This window comes from Eptatretus burgeri, chromosome 6 (assembly GCF_056783735.1).
Source record: "Eptatretus burgeri isolate ZD-2024b chromosome 6, Ebu_testis_v1, whole genome shotgun sequence".
Lineage (NCBI taxonomy): Eukaryota > Metazoa > Chordata > Myxini > Myxiniformes > Myxinidae > Eptatretus > Eptatretus burgeri.
In genome coordinates, this window is record NC_140966.1 from 68,507,351 (window position 1) to 68,530,055 (window position 22,705).

The following is a 22,705-nucleotide window of genomic DNA, read 5'->3' on the forward strand; positions in this document are numbered from 1 at the left end:
TGCAAGCATGCACACTCACCTCCAAGTCATCTAGCCTGGGTTTGAATATCGACCCAGCTATAAACTATCATCACGGTGTTTCAGACACTGATTTATCAATGTGGGTGCCGTTCCTCGGACGGACGTTAAATTGGCATCCCGTCTGCTGGCATTAGTTGGTGGATGTTAAAAATCACATTGTGTCCTTCACAAAGAGTCGCGAGCAATCACCGGCACTTTGACTAAACTCCGAATTCCTGCCCGAACTACTGCTGGGAGAGGGATGGCAAACCGCCCAGCATGACCTCAGGCCAAGAACTTAGGTGGCACCGACACTCTGTAACATAGAGTTGTGGCATATCTTGAAACTTTTCTGATTCAACAGGTGCTCTTTCAGAGTAGAACTACAACAGAAGCGACAGGGGCAAACCTAGCCCAGGGTGTTACCAAGCCTTGCTATGACTCCAAACCAGTTTCATAAAATTCATTTATAATTGACAAAACATTAATTTAATTAATTTTGCTGAGATTAAATACTCACCTGGTTAAAGAGAAATAGCACATTGGCTTCAAAGAAAAAAAAATTGGCGACACTTTTATGAGTTTGGCAAATGCTTTGATGACACTTTTTAAAAAACCAACCCAAAAGAAGCCCTGAAGCCGATGGTTCATGACCTGGTCTCAAATCTCCGCAGAGCTTCCATACACACCCCCCCCCACCTTTTTTCACCCTTCTAATACCTAAAGCCCATTAATGCAAAAAAAAAAATTTTAAAGAGTTCATTTGACATGATATTTAAACAAAAGTCTGTGGTTGTTTATAACATGCTACAGTTCGAAACGAGAAGGGCACTTGGTACAACGCATGCCACCGCCATGCTGAACAGTTTACGTTTTGTATCCTACTGATAAGCAGGATCTGCATCCGAACCTGAACTAAAATCTAATCGGTTTGTTCTTGTCACCTTCCCATATTATGTGGTTATATTTAACCATACAACATAAAAAAATTAAAATCTTCACCAATACCAGTATATAGAAACTGAACAATAACATAATCCAGAACAAAAAATCCGAAAATATATGCGTGGTAAAGCATAGTATTTGTGCGTAAAAAAATCCCCATAATACATTTTCACAAGGGACCCTTTTGAAGGTCATGTTTTCCTTGGCAAATATTGAGTGCATTAGTCAAAACTCCCGTTTAAAACTCAGGTGTTTAAAATTTCATTTCTCGCTTTGGAATTACAGTATATTCAACTGTGAAAGGTGTGTGGGCATTTGTGAAAGCTCTTTTGTGTGAAAGCAATAAAATAGTCATCTTTTCCTTGAAGTGCGACATGTGCAGCAGCGTTATTCTCTTACTTCAGAGGTATGCACTTGTAACCCCTGGAAGGAATGAATTAAAATTTGGAGGCTAGACTTGGGGAGTGCCAGGGAAGGTTTTTGGAATTAACTGTTTCAATGCAGGATTTTTGCAGTAAGCAACAAGAGATGGTATTTTTTCAGGCAAACTGAATGCAACGTCTATTGTTTATAAGGTAACCACATGAGGCAACCATACAAACAAACACTAAAACAGGAACATTCAATACAAATTGTGGAACAATGACTCGGGCCACGATCAATCGTGGCCAAGAGCATGTTCCCGTGAGGCAACAATCGTTGCAAACAGAACATTCCCGCAAGGCCACAATCGTGGCCAACAGCACATTCCTGTGAGGCCACAATCGCGGCCAACAGCACATTCCCGCGAGGCCACAATCGTGGCCAACAGCAAATTCCCATGAGGCCACAATCGTGGCCAACAGCACAATACCGCGAGGCCACAATCGCAGCCAAAAGCACATTCCCGCGAGGCCACAGTCGCGACCAACAGCACGTTCCTGCGAGGCCACAATCGCAGCCAAAAGCACATTCCCGCGAGGCCACAATCGCGACCAACAGCACGTTCCTGCGAGGCCACAATCGCAGCCAAAAGCACATTCCCGCGAGGCCACAATCGCGACCAACAGCACGTTCCCACGAGACAATAATTGTGGCCAACAGCACATCCCTGCGAGGTAACAATCGCGGCCAACAGCACGTTCTTGCGAGGCCACAATCGTAGCCAACAGCATATTCCCACAAGGCAACAATCATTGCAAACAGCACATTCCCGTGAGGCCTCAATAGTGGCCAACAGCACATTCCCGCGAGGTCACAAATGCTGCCAACAGCACATTCCCACGAGGTCACAATCGTTGCCAACAGCACGTTCCCACGAGGTCACGATCGTGCCCAACTCATTCCCGCAAGGCCACAATCATGGCCAACAGCACATTCCTGTGAGGCCACAATCGTGGCCAACAGCAAGTTCTCGCGAGGCAACAATCCCGGCCAACAGCACATTCCTGCGAGGAAACAATCGTGGCCAACAGCACGTTCCCGGGAGGCCACAACCGTGGCCAACAGCACATTCCCGCGGGCAACAATCGCGGCCAACAGCACGTTCCCGCGAGGACACAATCATGGCCAACAGCACGTTCCCGCAAGGCCACAATCGCGGCCAATAGCACGTTCCCGAGAGGCAACAATCGCGGCTAACAGCACGTTCACGCGAGGCCACAATCGTGGCCAACAGCATGTTCCCACAAGGCCACAATCGCAGCCAACAGCATGTTCTCACAAGGCCACAATCGCAGCCAACAGCACGTTCCCGCGAGGAAACAATCGCGGCTAACAGCACGTTCCCGCGAGGCCACAATCATGGCGAGGAGCACGTTCACGTGAGGCCACAATCGTGGCCAACAGCACGTTCCCACGAGGCCACAATCGTGGCGAGGAGCACGTTCCAACGAGGCCACAATCATGGCGAACAGCACGTTCCCACGAGGCCAAGATCGTGACCACCAACTGCTTCCCGCAAAGCCACAATCGTGGTCAACAGTACATTCCCGCGAGGCCACAATAGCGTCAACAGCACATTCCCGTGAGGCAACAATCGAGGCCAACAGCACATTCCTGTGAGGCCACAATCGTGGCCAACAGCAAGTTCTCGCGAGGCAACAATCCCGGCCAACAGCACATTCCTGCGAGGCAACAATCGTGGCCAACAGCACGTTCCCGGGAGGCAACAATCCCGGCCAACAGCACATTCCCGCAAGGCCATAATCGCGGCCAACAGCACGTTCCCGAGAGGCCACAATCGTGGTCAACAGTACATTCCCGCGAGGCCATAATAGCGTCAACAGCACATCCCCGTGAGGCAACAATCGAGGCCAACAGCACGTTCGCGCAAGGCAATAATCGTGGCCAACAGCACATTCCCGCAAGGCAATAATCGTGGCCAACAGCACATTCCCGTGAGGCAACAATTGCGGCCAACAGCATGTTCCCACAAGGCAACAATCGTTGAAAACAGCACATTCCCTTGAGGCCTAAATCGTTGCCAACAGCACGTTCCCAAGAGGTCACAATCATGACCAACAGCACATTCCCATGAAGCAACAATCGTTGCGAACAGCACATTCCCGCAAGGCCACAATCGCGGCCAATAGCACATTCCCACGAGGCCACAATCGCGGCCAACAGCACGTTCCCGCGAGGCCACAATCGTGGCCAACAGCACATTCCGGCGAGGCCACAATCACGGCCAACAACACGTTCCCGCGAGGCCACAATCGTGGCCAACAGCACATTCCCGCGAGGCCACAATCACGGCCAACGGCACGTTCCCGCGAGGCCACAATCACGGCCAACGGCACGTTCCCGCGAGGCCACAATCACGGCCAACGGCACGTTCCCGCGAGGCCACAATCTTGGCCAACAGAACGTTCCCTCGAGGCCACGATCGCGGCCAACAGCATATTCCCGCAAGGCCACAGTTGTGGCCAACAGCACATTCCCGCAAGGCCACAATCACAGCCAAAAGCACATTCCCGCGAGGCCACAATCGCGGCCAACAGCACGTTACCGCGAGGCCACAATCGTGGCCAACAGCACATTCCCGCGAGGCAACAATAGCGGCCAACAGCATATTCAGGCAAGGTCACAATCGTTGCCAACAGCACGTTCCCACGAGGTCACGATCAGAAACAACTCATCCCCGCAAGGCCACAATCATGGCCAACAGCACATTCCTGTGAGGCCATAATCGCGGCCAACAGCAAGTTCCCGCGAGGCCACAATCGCGGCCAACAGCACGTTTCCGTGAGGTCACAATCATGGCGAGGAGCACGTTCCCGTGAGGCCACAATCATGGTGAATTGCTCGTTCCCATGAGGCCTCAATCGTGGCCAACAGCACATTCCAGCGAGGTCACAATTGTGACCAACAATTCATTCCTGCAAGGCCACAATCGTGGCCAACAGCACATTCCCGCGAGGCCACAATCGCGGCCAACAGCACGTTCCCGCGAGGCCACAATCGAGGCAAACAGCAAGTTCCCGCGAGGCCACAATGATGGCCAACAGCACGTTCCCGCGACGCCACAATGATGGCCAACAGCACGTTTCCAGGAGGCCACAATCGCGGCCAACAGCACATTCTTGCAAGGCCACAATCGCGGCCAGCAGCACGTTCCCGTGAGGCCACAATAGCGGCCAACAGCATTCCTGTGAGGCCACAATCATGGCGAGGAGCACGGTCCAATGATGCCACAATCGTGGAGAACAGCATGTTCCCATGAGGCCACAATCATGGCGAACAGCACATTGCAACGAGGCCACGATCGTGACCAACAACTCATTCCCACAAGGCCACAATCGTGGTCAACAGCACATTCCTGCGAGGCCACAATTGAGGCCAACAGCACATTCCCGCGTGGCAACAATCGAGGCCAACAGCACGTCCCCGCAAGGCAATAATCGTGGCCAACAGCACATTCCCTTGAGGCCTCAATCATTGCCAACAGCACGTCCCCAAGAAGTCACAATCATGACGAACAACTCATTCCCGCAAAGCCACCATCGTGGCAAACAGCACGTTCCCGAGAGGGCACGATCGTGACCAACAACTCATTCCCACAAGGCCATAATCGTGGTCAAAAGCACATTCCCACGACGTCACAATCACGGCCAACAGCACTTTCCCGCGAGGCAACAATCGAGGCCAACAGCACGTTCGCGCGAGGCAACAATTGTGGCCAACAGCACGTTCCCGCGAGGCAATAATCGTGGCCAACAGCACATTCCCACGAGGAAACAATCGTGCCCAACAGGACATTCACCCGTGAGGCAACAATCGCGGCCAACAGCACATCCCCGCGAGGCAACAATCGCGGCCAACAGCACATTCCCGTGAGGCAACAATCGCAGCCAACAGCACGTTCTCGCTAAGCCACAATCAAGGCCAACAGCATGTTCCCATAGACAACAATCGTTGCAAACAGCACATTCCCGTGAGGCCTCAATCGTTGCCAACAGCACGTTCCCGCGAAGGTCACGATCGTGACCAACAACCCATTCCCGCATCACCACCATCGTGGCCAACAGCACATACCCACGAGGCCACGATCGCGGCCAACAGCACGTTCCCACGAGGCAACAATCGCGGCCAACAGCATGTTCCCGCGAGGCCACAACCGCGGCCAACAGCACGTCTCCACGAGGCCACAATCGCGGACAACAGCATGTTCTCGCAAGGCCACAATCGCAGCCAACAGCGCATTCCTGCGAGGCCACAATCGCGGCCAACAGCACGTTCCCGTGAGGCAACAATCATGGCCAACAGCACATTCCCGCGAGGCAACAATCGCGGCCAACAGCACGTTCGCGCGAGGCAACAATCGCGGCCAACAGCACATTCCCGCGAGGCAACAATCGCAGCCAACAGCACGTTCCCGCGAGGCCACAATAAAGGCCAACAGCACGTTCCCGCGAGGCCACAATCACGGCCAACAGCACGTTCCTGCGACACCACAATCACGGCCAACAGCACGTTCCTGCGACACCACAATTGTGGCCATCAGCATGTTCCGGCGAGGCCACAATCGTGGCCAACAGCACATTCCCTCGAGGCCACAATCGTGGCCAACAGCACATTCCCGCAAGGCCACAATCGCGACCAACAGCACATTCCCGCGAGGCCACAATCGCCGCGAACAGCACGTTCCCACGAGGCAACAATCGCGGCCAACAGCACGTTCCCGCGAGGCCATAATCACGGCCAAAAGCACGTTCCCGCGAGCCCACAACCGTGACCAACAGCATTTTCCCGCGAGGCCACAATCGCAGCCAACAGCACGTTCCCGCAAGGCCATAATCGTGGCCAACAGGACATTCCCGCGAGGCCACAAACGTGGCGAACAGCAAGTTCCCGCGAGGCCATTATCCTGGCCAACAGCACGTTCCCATGAGGTCACAATCATGGCGAACAGTACGTTCCCGTGAGGCCACAATCGTGTCCAACATTCTCATGTAATACTGTTGTAGGCCGGGGGTCGGTGGCGAGGAACGGCCGCCAGGTGGAGCAGTAGAGCCGTCTCCCACCGAACACCCGGAATTTAGGTCGTGACTCTCGGATAAGTCCAAAAGGTCACGGGTCCCTTAGCAGACCGTGGTCGCCAATATTTTGACGGTGTGGGGTAGGGTTAATTGCCTAATTTCAATATACCGAAGTACTCACGTCGTCTAACTACCGGGGAAAACTACACCCTCGACGGACCAGGCCGTTTACGGAACCCAATCCGGGTGTAAACCGAGCAGGGATTACCAAGATCCGTTCGTCCAAATGAACAATTTACGGTACGAACGGCCTTATTCTTCTCAAGCCTGCACCGTGCTGCATCAATGGTAGAAACGACAGGCAACAAACTGGAACATTTAACAGATATTTAATTACAATAATAATACACAGTGCAGACTTAATCACGAATATCAGGCAGGCAAGCAATGTACAGTGAGCAAAAGCACTCAACAATTCTACTTAAAGACAGGCCACACACAGACACACACCCAAAAAGAAATGGACCCCGTGGGTCTTTATTCTGCCCCTCAGCCCAGGAGGAAAGGCGAGCTGGGGACCAGGGTCCTGTCAGTACCTGGCTGCCTCGTGCAGTTAGGCCCACGACTGCACGTGTGGGACCCGTGGTCCGTAGGAGCTTGGATGTCGAGCAGCCGAGACTTCAGACTCGGCGACGAGGATACGGCACCCAACGTGGAGTGAAACAGAACCAATGGCGACGAACCCTTCTCACTCGACCACCAAGACCAAGACCGCTTGAACCACGACCAAGACCAAGCCCAAGCTACACAGACCGACTGCTCACCACCCGACTTATTCCTGGGCGTTCTGGCTTCTCATTGGCTGGGGCATGCGTGTGATGCTCGCCCTTGGCTCATTGGGCAGAGGAAACAGTCCATACCCTTTTTTGGAGCAGGGCTCCGATCTGAGGCGATTGAAGCCCCGCCCACGTCTGTGCTCGGCATGCATGCGCGTGAGGAAGGCCGATGGTGGCAGGAGCGAAGGAGGATGTTGTTGCTGTAAAAAAAACCCTGACTAAAAACATAAACCCGCAACGCACACATGAAATTCCCATTAGACATAAGGGACGGGACCCTAACTATAAACACATACTTATCGAAATAACTAAGCTTAGAGACTGCTGTCTGTGTGCAAATAGCTTCCAGATTCATAACAATACACTCTCACCAGAAGCAGAGCAACAAGTCCCAGTGGTTTAAAGTGTTAGAATAGTATTTCTGCATGAAAACCTGATCAAATAGAAAATTACATGGCCAATTTACATTCGTGCTCTGTATTTTATGTGCTCCTCAATGAGTGGACAAAATAAGGTGAAAGTGATGATTCAGTTGGCAAGCTGCACATATGATTCCCTCATCCAGCTTTCATTACTTTTGCAAGCTAATTCCATAGCTTCTGGTAAATAATGTGTTTTGTACCAAACCTCACTATTGCCCATGCTCTGTACTTGTCCTTCGCCTCCCCACTCAGCATCCATCACTGACGAAAAACGTAAATTAAATGCTCCAGCAAATGTCATGCAGTGGGAAGAGACACACACTCACACTCACACACACACGAAAAATTAATCACAACTAACCTCACTTGGGAATGCCCAGCCATAGAAGTAAAAATAACATCCGATTGCAGAGGATTAAACTAGAGGGGGAGCACTCAGTAGCTAGAGCTGTCATATTCACAATTGCCATGTTTTCCCTTCAGTGTAAAACGACCAAAGCAACATTTAAAAGTATCATCAAATATCGAAAGATTGGAGCCAATAGGCATCACGAGCCTTGTGAAGGCCACAATAAGTATAGGCCTCGTGCTTCAGACCTCTTCGTAAGTGCAACTCGTATCTATCCGAGCGATACGACCACAATGTATTCTATATGTACACAGGCAGTGGGCATGTTTTTTGCTTTAAACCTGGGTCATTTTTTTATTTTCTGGAGCGATTGAGGCAGTGGTGACGGGACGAAGGACCAGGAAACCAAGTCGTGATAAAGGTCTTTGCCTGAGGAATTCCAGGAATCTCACGACATTGTGAAAGAAAATATCCGTCATTATTTACTTTTAACGATGTGTATACAGCAAGTCGCCGAGGCAGGCGCGACAGTGCTTTGATGAAACGTCTGAGCTGGTTAAGCGACATGCTAATTCTTACTCACACTTGCCACCCAAATGGCGGTTCGAGCCCAGGCAGTCATGGCGCCAAATGCAGGGTGCTTTCCATGCAGATGCCAATCATCTCAAACCCAATCTGTCCTTTAAAGAATGATTAATAACCACCACAACCATTTACGATCAGGGTAACTCAAATCACTCAGAAACCAAGTGAGTACTTAATAAGTAAACATATTTAATAAGTAAATGGGGAGAGAGAACAAAGGACATGAAAGCATTTACTTACACAGGTAATTCTCAGATACGCACCCCGTGTATCGGACAAATGGAATCGACTATTCTCACGTGTTAACAATTGTCTATCGAAACCAGGCAAATAGACACAAAGTAAATTGGCAACTTACTTTGGTTGTTTATAGCGTGGAAGATCAGGAAGGAGATAATTAGTTTAGGGTCATTTATTGACAAAATTAGGATGCTGATGATCACTTGAGAGGTGCAGTTCCACAGGGTTTCCTCATATCTTGCGGGATCGGACCACGATATTTAGGAGCCGTGATGGACCATGATATTCAAGAGGCGTGTTATTGCTATTTTGATCATGGCTTCTGTGTTCGGTGAAGGGAGTGGGGGTTGGGGATTGTGGTGGGGAGGGGGGAGGTTGAGGAGTTGTGGGGGGGGGTGAGGAGGGGATTGAAACCTTAGAGTTGGGAAGAGCAGGTTGGGGACTTGGGGTTGGGAGGCAGAGGTTAAGACGAAGTGTGGGAGAGGAGGTTGATGACTGGGTTTGTGATGGGTGGGGAGGGGGCGTGGGGTGGGAAGTTGAATACTTGAAATTAAATTTTGCATTGTACAGATGCCCATGAATCCCTAATAGGTATATATAATAGACTAATGCTGTCTGTCTGCTCTCCATGAAACATGGGAACGCTCTTTGGAGAGAAAAAAAACTATCAAGCGAAGGTTGCTTCAAATTAATCCAAACCTAGAGGAAAATTATAAAATAAAAAAACAAAGTTGTATACAAGAGATTGCATCTTCACACATATAAGGTGCAGACAGTGCAACCAAGAGAACTGAGAACTTCTACGGTGGCTGGATTGGACGTGGTGGAGCAGTCCCCTGACCTCCATGGTCTCCCGATGTGACGCCCTTGGACTTATTATCATGGCAGGTATGTCAAGGATTGTGTTCCAAACCTCTGTTGCTGACATTGAAACACTTCATGCAAGGATAAACAATTGCCTCTGCAGTGTGACAAGGGATATGTTGGCCAACAAGTGAATTGAAGTGGATTATCGCTTGGATGTGATACGTGCCACCAAAGGTGCACATGTTAAGATGTACGGAAGAACACAAGAAACTTCATGAATATCTAATAAAATGCAAAGAACCACATCATTGTATCTCGTTTCTCTTTTAGTTTGGCTGGAATCTATTTTTAAAGCCGGAACAAGTCTGAAGACGATGATGGTTCACGAGCGGTATTTGACGATGTAGATTGTTTCAGAAGTCAAGGATGAGACAATGTGATAATGTTTGACCAAGTTATAAAAATGATCAACATGATGTGGTACGAGTGACAGGTTATAAGCCGCAAAATGTCGAAAACCCGGTTTCATTCAACAACTTTAAAATTTTGACCTTTGCATAACCTTTAAAGGTCACAAAACAATGTTGTGGACATTAAAATAAGGAAACAGGATACGTGCTTTAGCTTAATGGAGTTAGTTCGTCGAAGAAGGTCGAAAAACCCGGTTCGATTCCCACAACTTTGAAAATTTGACCTTTGTGAACTTTAAAGGTCAAAGGTCAAGGATTATGACCTTTGGTGCAAAACTTCCTCTGGAACATTCCAGGAACAATATAACGTCATATAGGCTATATGGCATTTCACACTCCTCGGATTATCCATACTTTGATGAAAACAGCGTAAAAACAAACTTGAAGGGGGCGCCACGGACAAGGTGTTTGAGATAGAGAAAATGGTTTCAAGACTTTAGGTGGGGAATGACCTCAAGATTATGCATAAAAAAATATTGTCATCCTAGCTCTCAAAGTTTGGGCGGTCGTCTGATTTTTATGTCAAAATTCGAAATTTTTGAAGTTCATGACCTTGTGACCTGGAGCTTGGGATGAAAATGAAAAATCGAGCTACGTGGGGCTGTATAGGTGCCATCGGGCTAATCAAATACCGAAACCCCTGCCAGATTCGACAAACCCCTCAGAGAAGATGGATTTTTATGTCAAAATCGCAATTTTCTAAATTCGTGACCTTGTGACCTTGACCTTGGGACGAAAATGAAAAATCGAGCTTCGTGGGGCCATGCGGGTGCCATTGGGCTAAGCAAATACCAAAACCCCTGCCAGATTCGACAAACCCCCGAGAAGATGCAAATTGAAATCGGCTACCCCATAAAAACACAATTCGCAATTTTCTAAGTTCGTGACCTTGTGATGAAAATGAAAAATCGAGCTTCGTGGGGCTATGCGGGTGCCATTGGGCTAACCAAATACCGAAACCCCTGCCAGATTCGACAAACCCCTCGGAGAAGAAAATTTTTTTATGTCAAAATCGCAATTTTCTAAGTTCGTGACCTTGTGACGAAAATGAAAAATCGAGCTCCATGCGGCTATGCAGGTGCCATTGGGCTAACCAAATACCGAAACCCCTGTCAGATTCGACAAAACCCCAAGGAGAAGATGCAAATTGAAATCGGCTACCCCCTAAAAATACATGTTTTTTGGGCGTGGCTCCGCCACTAATGGGCGCACCACGCCCATTTTTAGGAAAACACAACTGGATCATGTTATAAACCTCCCACCAAAATTTCATCAGGATCGGATCAAAACCCATAGAGCTATGCTCGGGACAGACAGACAAACATAGACAGACAGACAGACAGACAGACAGACAGACACACAACAATAACGAATATAGTGGTCACTTATATTTTTCGTGAACATATTTTTTCGTGAACCAACAAGACTTTATAGACAGCCTGTACTTCGTTCCTAAGCCTAAAATGATCTTCATATTAGGCATGGTAAGTTTACCCAATCGAATGTTGTGTGTGAATAAATTGTGAATAAATCAATAAGTTGTTAAACTCATTTTCCTCTTCTTTTCTTTCAGTGCCAGGTGCATGAAACAACTCAAGACATTCCTTTTTGAACCTCCCATTTTTAGCTCTTTAAATCATCACAAGAATAAAAGGCTTCCTATTTTTCTTTTTCTATCGTGGCATTTTTTAACCACGGGCTTCTGCTAGTCACTAGTAATGGTAAATATGGTGGCAGGATGGCCTGGAGGTACGCACACTCCACTCTAAGCCATCAAACCTGGGTTTGAATCAGCCCAGCTATAAAACTATTTTCCTGGTGTTTCGCAGGCATGGTGATTCAACAAAGTGTGTGCCGTCCCTCGGATGGACGATAAACAACTTGGCGTCCCATCTGCCAGCATTAGCTGGTGCATGTTAAAGATCCCATGGTGTCCTTCGTGAAAAGTAGGTGAGCTATCGCCAGCGCAATGAACAAATTCCAAATTTCTGCCCTAACTACTGCTAGGAATGCAACGGCAAACCACCCAGTATAACCCTTGCCAAGAAACTGCTTCGGCAGCACCGACGCTCTGCAACAGAGTATGGTACATCATAATCAGAAAATGGTGAATATTCCCTCAACATACATGGCAATCACAAAGAAATGAGGTCCTAACCTGCCTGTACTTTGGCTTACCAGGCTCGTCTGTACCATCCGGACAGTCGCAATAGTCATCGTTGACTTGATCGAAAGGAATGGATTTAGATCCGTCCAAACAAGTGAAGTTTTTGGTTTCATCATACAACGGCCTCTCTGGAAAGCATAAACAAAAATCATACGTTGTTAATGGATCAAGCAAAAACTTCAAAGTGCAAAATTCGGCAGAATTAAGAATTCCATTCAGCAGTGCAAGGTTTGCCGGTACCTGCAATATTTATGTTAACGATATCTTACAGATATCTTGATTTAATCACACACTGCAGAGTGACATCAATAACGACACCAGGATCATTCCATATGCAATGCAACACTTATGAGCATTTTTTCCCATTGATTCTGTCCAATTTCAAAGAAAATTAGTACATTTGCAGGAAAACAAGAAATATATTTTGAGCCCAAATTTCAGACTGCCAAGTCAAAGGGTTTTCATAATACAGATCAGTTTGATCTTACCTGGCCTACGAGGCCTTGTTCAAAATCTCGTAACCTTAAGCCATAAAGTGCCGAAGTTATGAGATTTTGTTGAGTTTGCAAAATTAAAGATATGGAATGATCGTGGTTGGCTACGGACATTATGAATGTCGTCCATAAATGAAAATAATAAATTTTATTTTTATGGAAAGCACAAATAAAGTGAAGAAAAAAAGTTCCCTCTTTGTGACCTTCCACCTCCCTTTCGAAGAATATCATCCCATTTCTCGACTGAAATATCACTGGAGGTTACTGTGCAGGATTCCAGATGATGGCAGCAAAACAAAGCATCCCCAATCAACATATGTTACTGTACAAGATTCCATATAAATATCACACCTGGGCATTCAAATAAGTCCTTGGACACTTGTGTACAACTGTGTGCTTCGCTGCATGGAGGCTGAGTGAATGCCTGGAGGCTAGTCCTAAATGACTGAAGTTTTAAGATAATAATAAATAAATAAATAACTTCGTCAGAATTTTTGGTACAAAATCAATTATGCACCAACAACACTGAATTGGAAAAGACATAGGAGGAGCATCACCAGTGTGAAGTGTCGTCGCCACGTCGCCATCTTGGTTAGCACAACTCAAATCACCGGGAAAACAGATATCGTTTTTAAACACATCTCAAACTGAATTATCTGTGAAAATGCTAATTGAGCAGCAACAGTGAAATTAATTGATGGCAATTAATAATAGTGAACAGGAATAGTGCAATTTTACTCTGAAATATCACTGCAGTATCACAGTTTTCATTTGGAATTCATCACATGAATTGTAGTCCCGTGCACATAAAATGCCGTCAGGAAAAGTCATAAAACGTTTGAATTTGTTGAAATACTGTACGGCGCACTATTATGTGGGTAAACATGTACGAAAATTGTTTCCTCTCTTTCACCCTTTGAACCCTGGTGGCCGTTTTTCCAGCCATTATTCAAACCTCCATATGCCCGAGGGCCGTTCACTGGCCGCTCTTCATACCTTCATATACCCGACCGGCCAGTTTACCGGCCGTTATTCAAACCTCGATATACCCGAGCAGCAGGATTTTTCTTCATAAACTGAACCTTGATACAAAAAGTAATTGGACCATTCCCCAGTTTTTTTTTATATTTAATGAGGAAAACAATAAAAGAATCACACATTTCCCAGAGACAATGCAGTGCTCATGAAGGAATGACTCATGAAGATGAGGTGAGACTACTGGACACCATGATCACACTCTCCCATCATTTTGAAGAGAAGTGCTTTGATCATACTGGCCATACAACATGAGTTTGCAAAATCCTTGTACCAACACTATTCAACTTCCCTGCACATCTCATGAAGGCATCATCCAGTTCTTGAAATGTTTTACTGAGTTGATGACAGATTAAGAGATGTATTGGAGAGAGTGAGGGCTTAATTTGAAGAAGAAGAGTTAGGGAATAATTCTCTCCGATTGTCATTTCATTGGCATTTAGATACGTACAATTTCATTTCAACTAAATCAAATCTCACATCCATTATTGAAAATGAAGAGATGTTTGAAGTGAAATGGTTCCCAAAAGTAATATTTAAGTAAAAACACGAAGAAAAAAACATTTACATAGAAAGAATTCCTTGTATTTAAAGTTTTCTCTGAAGGGTTTGATAAAGGCTACAAATTAGATGTTAGTGTTGCTCATTGAAATCTCCAAGACTCTATGAATAGAGGCCAAACGTTAACATTGACAGTGATTTTCTTCTCATTGTTGATCTTTTCAGACTGTAAGCCAGCGTAAGCCTCCGCTTCCTCAAGACGTCTCGTCAAATGGCAAGAAACCTTTCCAGGCACCATCTAGTGATGTCATCCATCGAGAGAACAGAGAGTAAAGGCATCCATCAAACTATGTCAGAATCTGCATCTTCAAATCACAACAAACTCCTCGCATCAGAAATGCTCATCTCGCATATGTCAGCCAGAGTGGACATGGAACAAATGGAGGATACAAAGCACATTCCTGATGATCCAACACTCCTTCCTGGCAGCAAACGTACCAACAAGCACGCCATCGCATGGAACTTGAAACCTTACAACAAGCAACCCCAAGGAGACAGACTGTACTGGTAGTCATTACCCACTCCAATATAAACATGCCAAGAACTACAGCAAAGAAAAGTGCAACAAACCGTGATCACCCATGCAACGTTAATGATAGTCCGAAAAGTGCCAAACGCAAGCTTGACAGGATGCATGACCACGCCACCACACTACAAAAACATTTGAAAAGTTTTCAATCAAGGTCGAAGAGTCTACGCAAGAAAGTTGACACTAAAGATGTAGTTAAAGGTACTACAACGTAAGAATCTCTTGACAGAGAGTGGCCTGAAAATGATTAAACAAACCTGTGAGGTGCCAACTGAAATCACTAAAAGGATGGTCAAATCAAGGAATGTAAATATGACATCCAGGGAAAAGTATCCCCCTGCACTCCATGCATTTACCCTCACACTTCACTTATATTCTGCTAAGGCATATCGATATGTGCAGAAGACATTTGACCTCCAGCTGCCACCCCATTGTCATCCGCAATGTTGATGGCAAGCCAGGGTTTGCAGAAGCAGCATTCAACCCTCTGAAAATGAAAGCAAAAGAGGCAAAAGAGAGCGGCCATTAAGTTTTTTGTGCCTTTATGTTTGATGAAATGGAAATTAAGAAGAATATTCAGTAGGATGGGAACTAGTTTCATGGTTATGTCAATGTTGGCACAGTGTTCCGAATGACAGCAATCCAGTTGCATCAGATGGCTTGGTCTTCATGGTCATTCCACTCAACTCAAATTGGAAAATTACTGTGGGCTACTTCCTAATCAATGAAATATCATGTGCTGAGCGGGAAAACCTCATCTAACAGTGGCCCAGTAAGTTAGCGGATGTTAGTGTGTGGATCAGGTCACTAACTTGTGATGACCGTTCTGCCATTTCACTATCGTGGAGACACCAGGAGCAACCTTGACAATGTCTGACCTCATCCCTTCCTTCCCTCACCGTCTGGATCCCAACCACCAGGTGAATGGGTTTCTTGACATCTACCACATGCTCAAGCTGATGAGGAATACTCTTGCATCGAATGGCATCCTGAAAGATGGTAAGGGTGGCTACATCAAATGGGAATACATCAAGGAAATTCACAAATTAAAGGAGGAAGAGCAATTAAAACTAGCAAACAAATTACACAATGCTCAAGGCCCTGTCACACCTTGACGTTTTAGCCAGCGTATGGCAAGGTATCAATAAATATCTATATATATATATATATATATATATATATATATATATATATATATATATATATATATATATATATATATATATATATATATATATATATATGTAAAACGCTGGCGTACGCTGAACTATTGCTGTTTTTTTTTTTCCAGTAGTGGACGTATGCATAACGTATTAGTAACGTACACCAGGGTTCCCACTCAATCTCAAAAATGAAATTCCCTGACATTCCCTGACTGTGTTGGTAAAGATTCCCTGACCTTTTCAAACGTAAAAATTTATAAAGTTATTTTAGTCGGCTCCTCCTCCTCTACATCACCATTTTGATTTATACATGGTGTACATGCAATCATTTTAAATTATTTTCTTCTTTTTAAAATACCAATACTAGCAGAAAATTGTGTCCGCTTCAAAATTTATTTGAATCTTAAAATATGTAGGCGTGCCTTAGACAACTTCTGAATACCATTTTTGTTGGGAAATTAAACTGATTCTTCATTTGGGTGTAAACTTCAGTCTTTTTGAAGATGGTCCAGAAAGTACACTTTCCCAGCTAGTACTGGCATTTTAATTTTTTTATCAATATAAAACTTACAAAACACAAATCATACGAATGTCAAACGCGCCAGGTACCATGACTAGATCAGAAAAAAAATTAGCAACATTTAGAACATCTAAATCTTGCAAAATAACAACGAAACATTGATATTGTTAATGTGACATTGCAGACAAGCTAGAACACCTGATGATATTGCAGAAATGACTAACAGACTACTATATTGTACATTTCTCTACAAGCATCTGGTCCTAAAAAGGACCGTTTGTTGAACTTCTACAGTTAGGTGGGTACTCCTGTACCATTCCCTGCGGATGCAGGTACGTTCACCGCCGCAGAAGTGAAATTACTCAAATGTTACATGGGAAGTTGCAGTAACAGTCGAGATGTTATATACTAGAATTGCGAAAATGTCAATAACATCAAGCAGCGTGTGTAACTTAGAATTATATGGTCGGCAAAAACTAGCAATTAAGGAAACAAATGTGAATTGTTTGAGTAACGTTATTACAATAGTTAACATATACAGTATGGACAGTTGCTTACATTAAGTGAAATGTGTTTGTTACTTCTTTAGTTTCTGTAGTTCTGATATTTCCATATCAACCTTCCGAGATTCAGTTGCTGCTTCTTCCATAAATTTTGCCTTTTTAGTCTGAAGCATTTTATCTGCTCACAAGCTTTCTTTTTAGCTGCAGTCTTTTGATCGAGCTCACTTGTGGCTTTACGTTTACATTCCAGTGCTGTTTGATACCTGGCATGAGAACCCCTGACATACATCAATAGTGGCTTATCAATGTTCACAGAGGTGACTCCACCTTCTGCCTGCACAGCATCATGAAAAGCATCTGCCTGCACAGCATCTGCACAGCAAACAATTCATGAATAGAGCAATAAAGAAAACTTTTATTATCATGAACAAAATAATTGACTGGGTGTAAAGGGTACTAGTTAAGATCATTAGGCACCAATCACACATTTCCCTGACCAACAAAAAAAATCCCTGAAAAATCCCTGACTTCCCCTGACTTTACAGGTCAGTGGGAACCCTGTACACAGAACGTTTCGATAACATATAGATAACTTATATCAACGAATGCTGAGCGTGTTGTAGGCGTTCACAACCTATGCCCAATGATAATCTAACTTATTCATAGCGCGGCAGCGTATCGCCGATGATCACGTGGCGTAGCCTATTAAAAGGCTGCGGCTCGATGATTCAAATCATAACCGCACTAGACATCGAAGTGTCAAACCGCTGTCACACCTTGACGTTTTAGCCAGCGTATGCCGACATATGAAAAATTTGTCGAAAACACTGGCACATGTCGAATATGTTATGGGTAAGATTTGAATATGTAAGAGCACGCTGGCATACATCGTAGTACGCTGGCATACGTCGTAATACGCCGAGCTCGTCGACAAATTTTAACATGCTTGAAATGTTTTGACGTATGCCAGCGTATGACACACGTTCCACATACGCTGGGCATAAGTTGTAGGCATGTTACATGATCATTGACACACGTTACTTGTAAGTTACTCATAAGTCGAAACACGTCGAGGTAATGTTTAGCGTCAGTCTTCCAGACTCCCTGGTTTTTTTTTTTTCTTCGGTATGACAGTGATGTTGACACTTCGATTTCTAGTGCGGTTATGATTTAAATCGTTGAGCGGCAGCCTATTAATTATATTATTTTATAACCGCACTAGAAATCGAAGTGTCAACATCACCGTCATACCGAAGAAGAAAAAAAATAAAAAATAAAAAAAACAGGGAGACTGGAACAATGACGCTAAACATTACCTCAACGTGTTTCGACTTATGAGTAACTTACAAGAAACGTGTGTTGACGTGTGTCAACGATCGCGTAACGTGCCTACAACACGTTACTCATAGGTTATAAATAAGTTTCGGGTACGCTAAACATTACCTCGACGTGCTTCGACTTATGAGTAACTTACAAGTAACGTGTGTCGACGTGTGTCAACGATCGCGTAAGGTGCCTACAACTTATGGCCAGCGTATGTGGAACGTGTGAGTCATACGCTGGCATACGTCGAAAAATTTCAAGCATGTTAAAATTTGCTGACGAGCTCGGCATACTACGACGTATGCCAGCGTGCTCTTAACGTATACAAAACTTACGCATAACGTATTCGACGTGTGCCAGCGTTTTAGACAAATTTTTCATACGTCGGCATACGCTGGCTAAATCGTCAAGGTGTGACAGGGGCTTCACATCCAATTGCAGAAGCAAAAGATGAAGGTGAATCTGACAGCCCAGACAGTTAGCCAGATTGTTGCAGATGCCCTTAAATTTCCACATGATGCAAGGACTACCTCAGTTTAGGGGCTGTGATGCCACTATCAATTTCATCAGAACAATAGATCATCTCTTTGATGTGTTGAATTCCAGCAGTCCTTTTGCTCGGAACTTCAAATCTCCCGTACAACCTGCTACTGAAGATGTGTGGAGGCCTTTCTTGATTTGAAGCATTCGACTCTCTAAGCTCACTCACAAATAATGTGCACGACCAACTGCAACACAACCTTCATCGACTTTCTTTCCGGTATCTAAAGCATGGAGTACTGTATGTATGACGAGCTGGTTGCCGGAGATCTTCCAAAGCTGAAATATCTTGTAACTTACAAGACGAGTCAGGATCACCTTGAACTTTTTTGTGCCATGACATTGTTTGTGCTTTAGTTGTAATAACTCTACTGCTTGTGAATTTTCTACAGCTTAAAAGAAGCTGCTCATCAGGCACGAAATTCAATGTGTAAGTGATATTTGCTCAACTTAAGACAAGACCATCATCCTGCATGTCAAGTCGCAACATTGCCACTGATGCAAACACCATCGATGACATGCTCGCCATCAGAAAGTATGATCTGTCCACAAGGAGACCTGCCATCTCTGATGATGAATAGGCAGATATCCCGAATGTCTGTCATTATATGGCTGGATATGTTTATGCATGGCGAGAAAATGCCAATTTTGTGAGGAGTATGTTGCTGCCATGGGATCTAGTGAAGTAGTAAAGGGAAGTTTCCTGAATAAGAAAAACAGAGTTGGCCTGATGAGATCTGCTCCAGATGCAGTGTCCTGTAGGTATGCAAAACAACTGAAGAATGTCTCTGAAGACTGTTGAAAACCTGAGGAAGTGAGCTTCCACAGTCAGCAGAACTTATTCATGGTATGTGCATGGCTGTTCTGGGTGAAGTTGGTCATCTCAACATTTTCAGCAGTCTGTCAGACCACAAGCTTGATTGTCCACCAGACCAAAATCATGTCCACGTTCAAATATGTAGCAGCTTCCGACCTGAAAATTTGCAAGCATCACCTCACCAAGCATTCCAATGAAAGTGTGTGGACCAGTTATTTTTATGTTAAAGGCTTCAGTTGTGGACTGTCAAGTCCTCATTGAGGACATGTCTTAAATCAAAGAACTGCTTCGATAGAAGAGTTTTTGAGGAAGTAAAAAATAAAAATAAAAATCTGATTTTTGAAAGAGGGAAGGTAATAAGTGTTTGGAAAGACACGAGTTGGTAAAGAGTTCCAGTTTCTCACTGTGCAAAGCTGGTAGAAACCAACCCAAAAAGACTCATAGCAGTCATTGCTGTAAAAGGTGCTTCCACAAAGTACTTGACCTAACAGGCTGAATACTTTTAGAACAAGTGAAATTTGATTTGTACATGATTTTTTTTTCTGGTATTCCTGACAAGCAACCTCCTTCAACTATAACGGTGTTTTGTTTGATCTCTTTAGTTATGAATAAACAATTTCATTTGAAAAAATTATTTCCATACAATTCATAATTCATCTAAATGTGGCATTATTGATCTCAGATGTGACTACTTTTGCAGGTCCCTCTATGTGTTATGAATGGCTATGCTCATTCTATGTCTTTTCCAATTCAATGGATGAGAACCTGGTGATGACGCTGTCCCTCGGATGGACGTTAAACGGGATTCCCATCGACCAACATTCGTTGGTGGATGTTAAAGATCCCACAGTCCCACAGTCGTTTCTGGCAAGGCCATCTCAGACAGCGTAGGCAAGCTATCACGGACACCCTGAACAAATTCAAAATTCCTGCCCTAATCAGCAGAGGGCATTACATAAGCGGCACAGCCACGTCCGCAGCCAATGATGTTACCCCACAGGACACAAGAGTGCATAGAACTGACATTTCAGGGATGATGTTACACAAAATCTGGGATGTTATTGCCAAGTTTTGAAAAGAAAAGAAAATCCAGGATATTTTTCAGGGAGTTCAAGCTGAAGGTCACATAAAGAGGGAACTTTAATAATATTCACATTAGTACTATCCATAAGCTTTAAACTTCAAGCTTTAATGAGCTTCCCTCGAGTTTCTGCTGCCACTACCTTTCCATGGTGTCCATTTCATGCATCAACGAGAACTACACTCGGTAGAGCACGTGCCTCCACCAGGCTGAGCAGTTTAGGTTTTGTATCCCATTGATAAGCTGGATCTGCATCCTGACCTGAACCAAAACCTAATTGGCTTGTTCTTGTCACCCACCTAATTCATCCACAAAGTTGTCATAATCCGTCCGCAAATTTGTGAAATATTCTGCTCCATATCGTTTTTGGCCCAATCTCTCAATGGTGAAGAATCACTTGGTGAATTGAAAAACAATTCTCATATCTGGATCAAAATCCAGATCTTCAACAAAACCTAATCAATTCGTCTTAATCACATGTCCTCATCACGCACACCTAAATAATTCACCAAGTTTCGTCTGAATACGTCCATAACTTTTTGAGACATCCTGCTTACAGACAGACAGACAGACAGACAGACAGACAGACAGACAGACAGACAGACAGACAGACAGACAGACAGACAGACAGACAGACAGACAGACAGACAGACAGCATAACCTCCATCCATATTTGGTAACTACTCTCTGAGCGAAATAGCTTTTACCTAACTACCATACTAACTCTCCTCTTCCTTAATGCAAGGACGTGGCATATCCATTCTGCTGAAAACTTCTGTATTTTTGTCGATACTCCTTCATTACATCAAACATCTCCATCAGATCCTCTTGTAATCACCTCCTTTCCCATGTATAAAGTCCTGTGTCTTTCAAACGTTCCTCACAACTTAGACTAGCGAGCCCAGGAATCAATAAAGTGTACCTACTGCCTACCCTGCACCCAGTACGCCCGACCCTGCACCCACTCCGCCCGACCCTGCACCCACTCCGCCCGACCCTGCACCCACTCCGCCCGACCCTGCACCCACTCCGCCCGACCCTGCACCCACTCCGCCCGACCCTGCACCCACTCCGCCCGACCCTGCACCCACTCCGCCCTACCCTGCACCCACTCCGCCCTACCCTGCACCCGCTCCGCCCTACCCTGCACCCGCTCCGCCCGACCCTGCACCCGCTCCGCCCGACCCTGCACCCGCTCCCCCCGACCCTGCACCCGCTCCGCCCGACCCTGCACCCACTCCGCCCTTCCCTGCAGCCACTCCCGACCCTGGACCCACTCCGCCCTACCCTGCACCCGCTCCGCCCTACCCTACACCCACTCCGCCCGACCCTGCACCCACTCCCGACCCTGGACCCGCTCCGCCCTACCCTGCACCCGCTCCGCCCTACCCTGCACCCGCTCCGCCCGACCCTGCACCCACTCCGCCCGACCCTGCACCCACTCCGCCCGACCCTGCACCCACTCCGCAATACCCTGCCCCACTCCGCCCGACCCTGCACCCACTCCGCCCGACCCTGCACCCACTCCGCCCGACCCTGCACCCACTCCGCCCGACCCTGCACCCACTCCGCCCGACCCTGCACCCGCTCCGCCCGACCCTGCACCCGCTCCGCCCGACCCTGCACCCGCTCCGCCCGACCCTGCACCCGCTCCGCCCGACCCTGCACCCGCTCCGCCCGACCCTGCACCCGCTCCGCCCGACCCTGCACCCGCTCCGCCCGACCCTGCACCCGCTCCGCCCTACCCTGCACCCGCTCCGCCCGACCCTGCACCCGCTCCGCCCTACCCTGCACCCACTCCGCCCGACCCTGCACCCGCTCCGCCCGACCCTGCACCCGCTCCGCCCGACCCTGCACCC

The 22,705-nt window shown here is 46.3% G+C and overlaps 1 protein-coding gene across 3 annotated transcripts in view; it reads right to left on the minus strand.

The window, feature by feature from the left end:
• The window catches only part of PRKCSH (PRKCSH beta subunit of glucosidase II), a 259,864-nt gene that overhangs the window by 234,592 nt on the left and 2,567 nt on the right, over positions 1-22,705 (minus strand). For all 3 annotated transcript variants that reach the window (XM_085885531.1, XM_085885532.1, XM_085885529.1), the window contains exon 2: positions 12,292-12,408. In XM_085885531.1, coding sequence (XP_085741657.1) covers positions 12,292-12,408 — 117 coding nt within the window. The remainder of the gene's footprint in view (positions 1-12,291; positions 12,409-22,705) is intronic.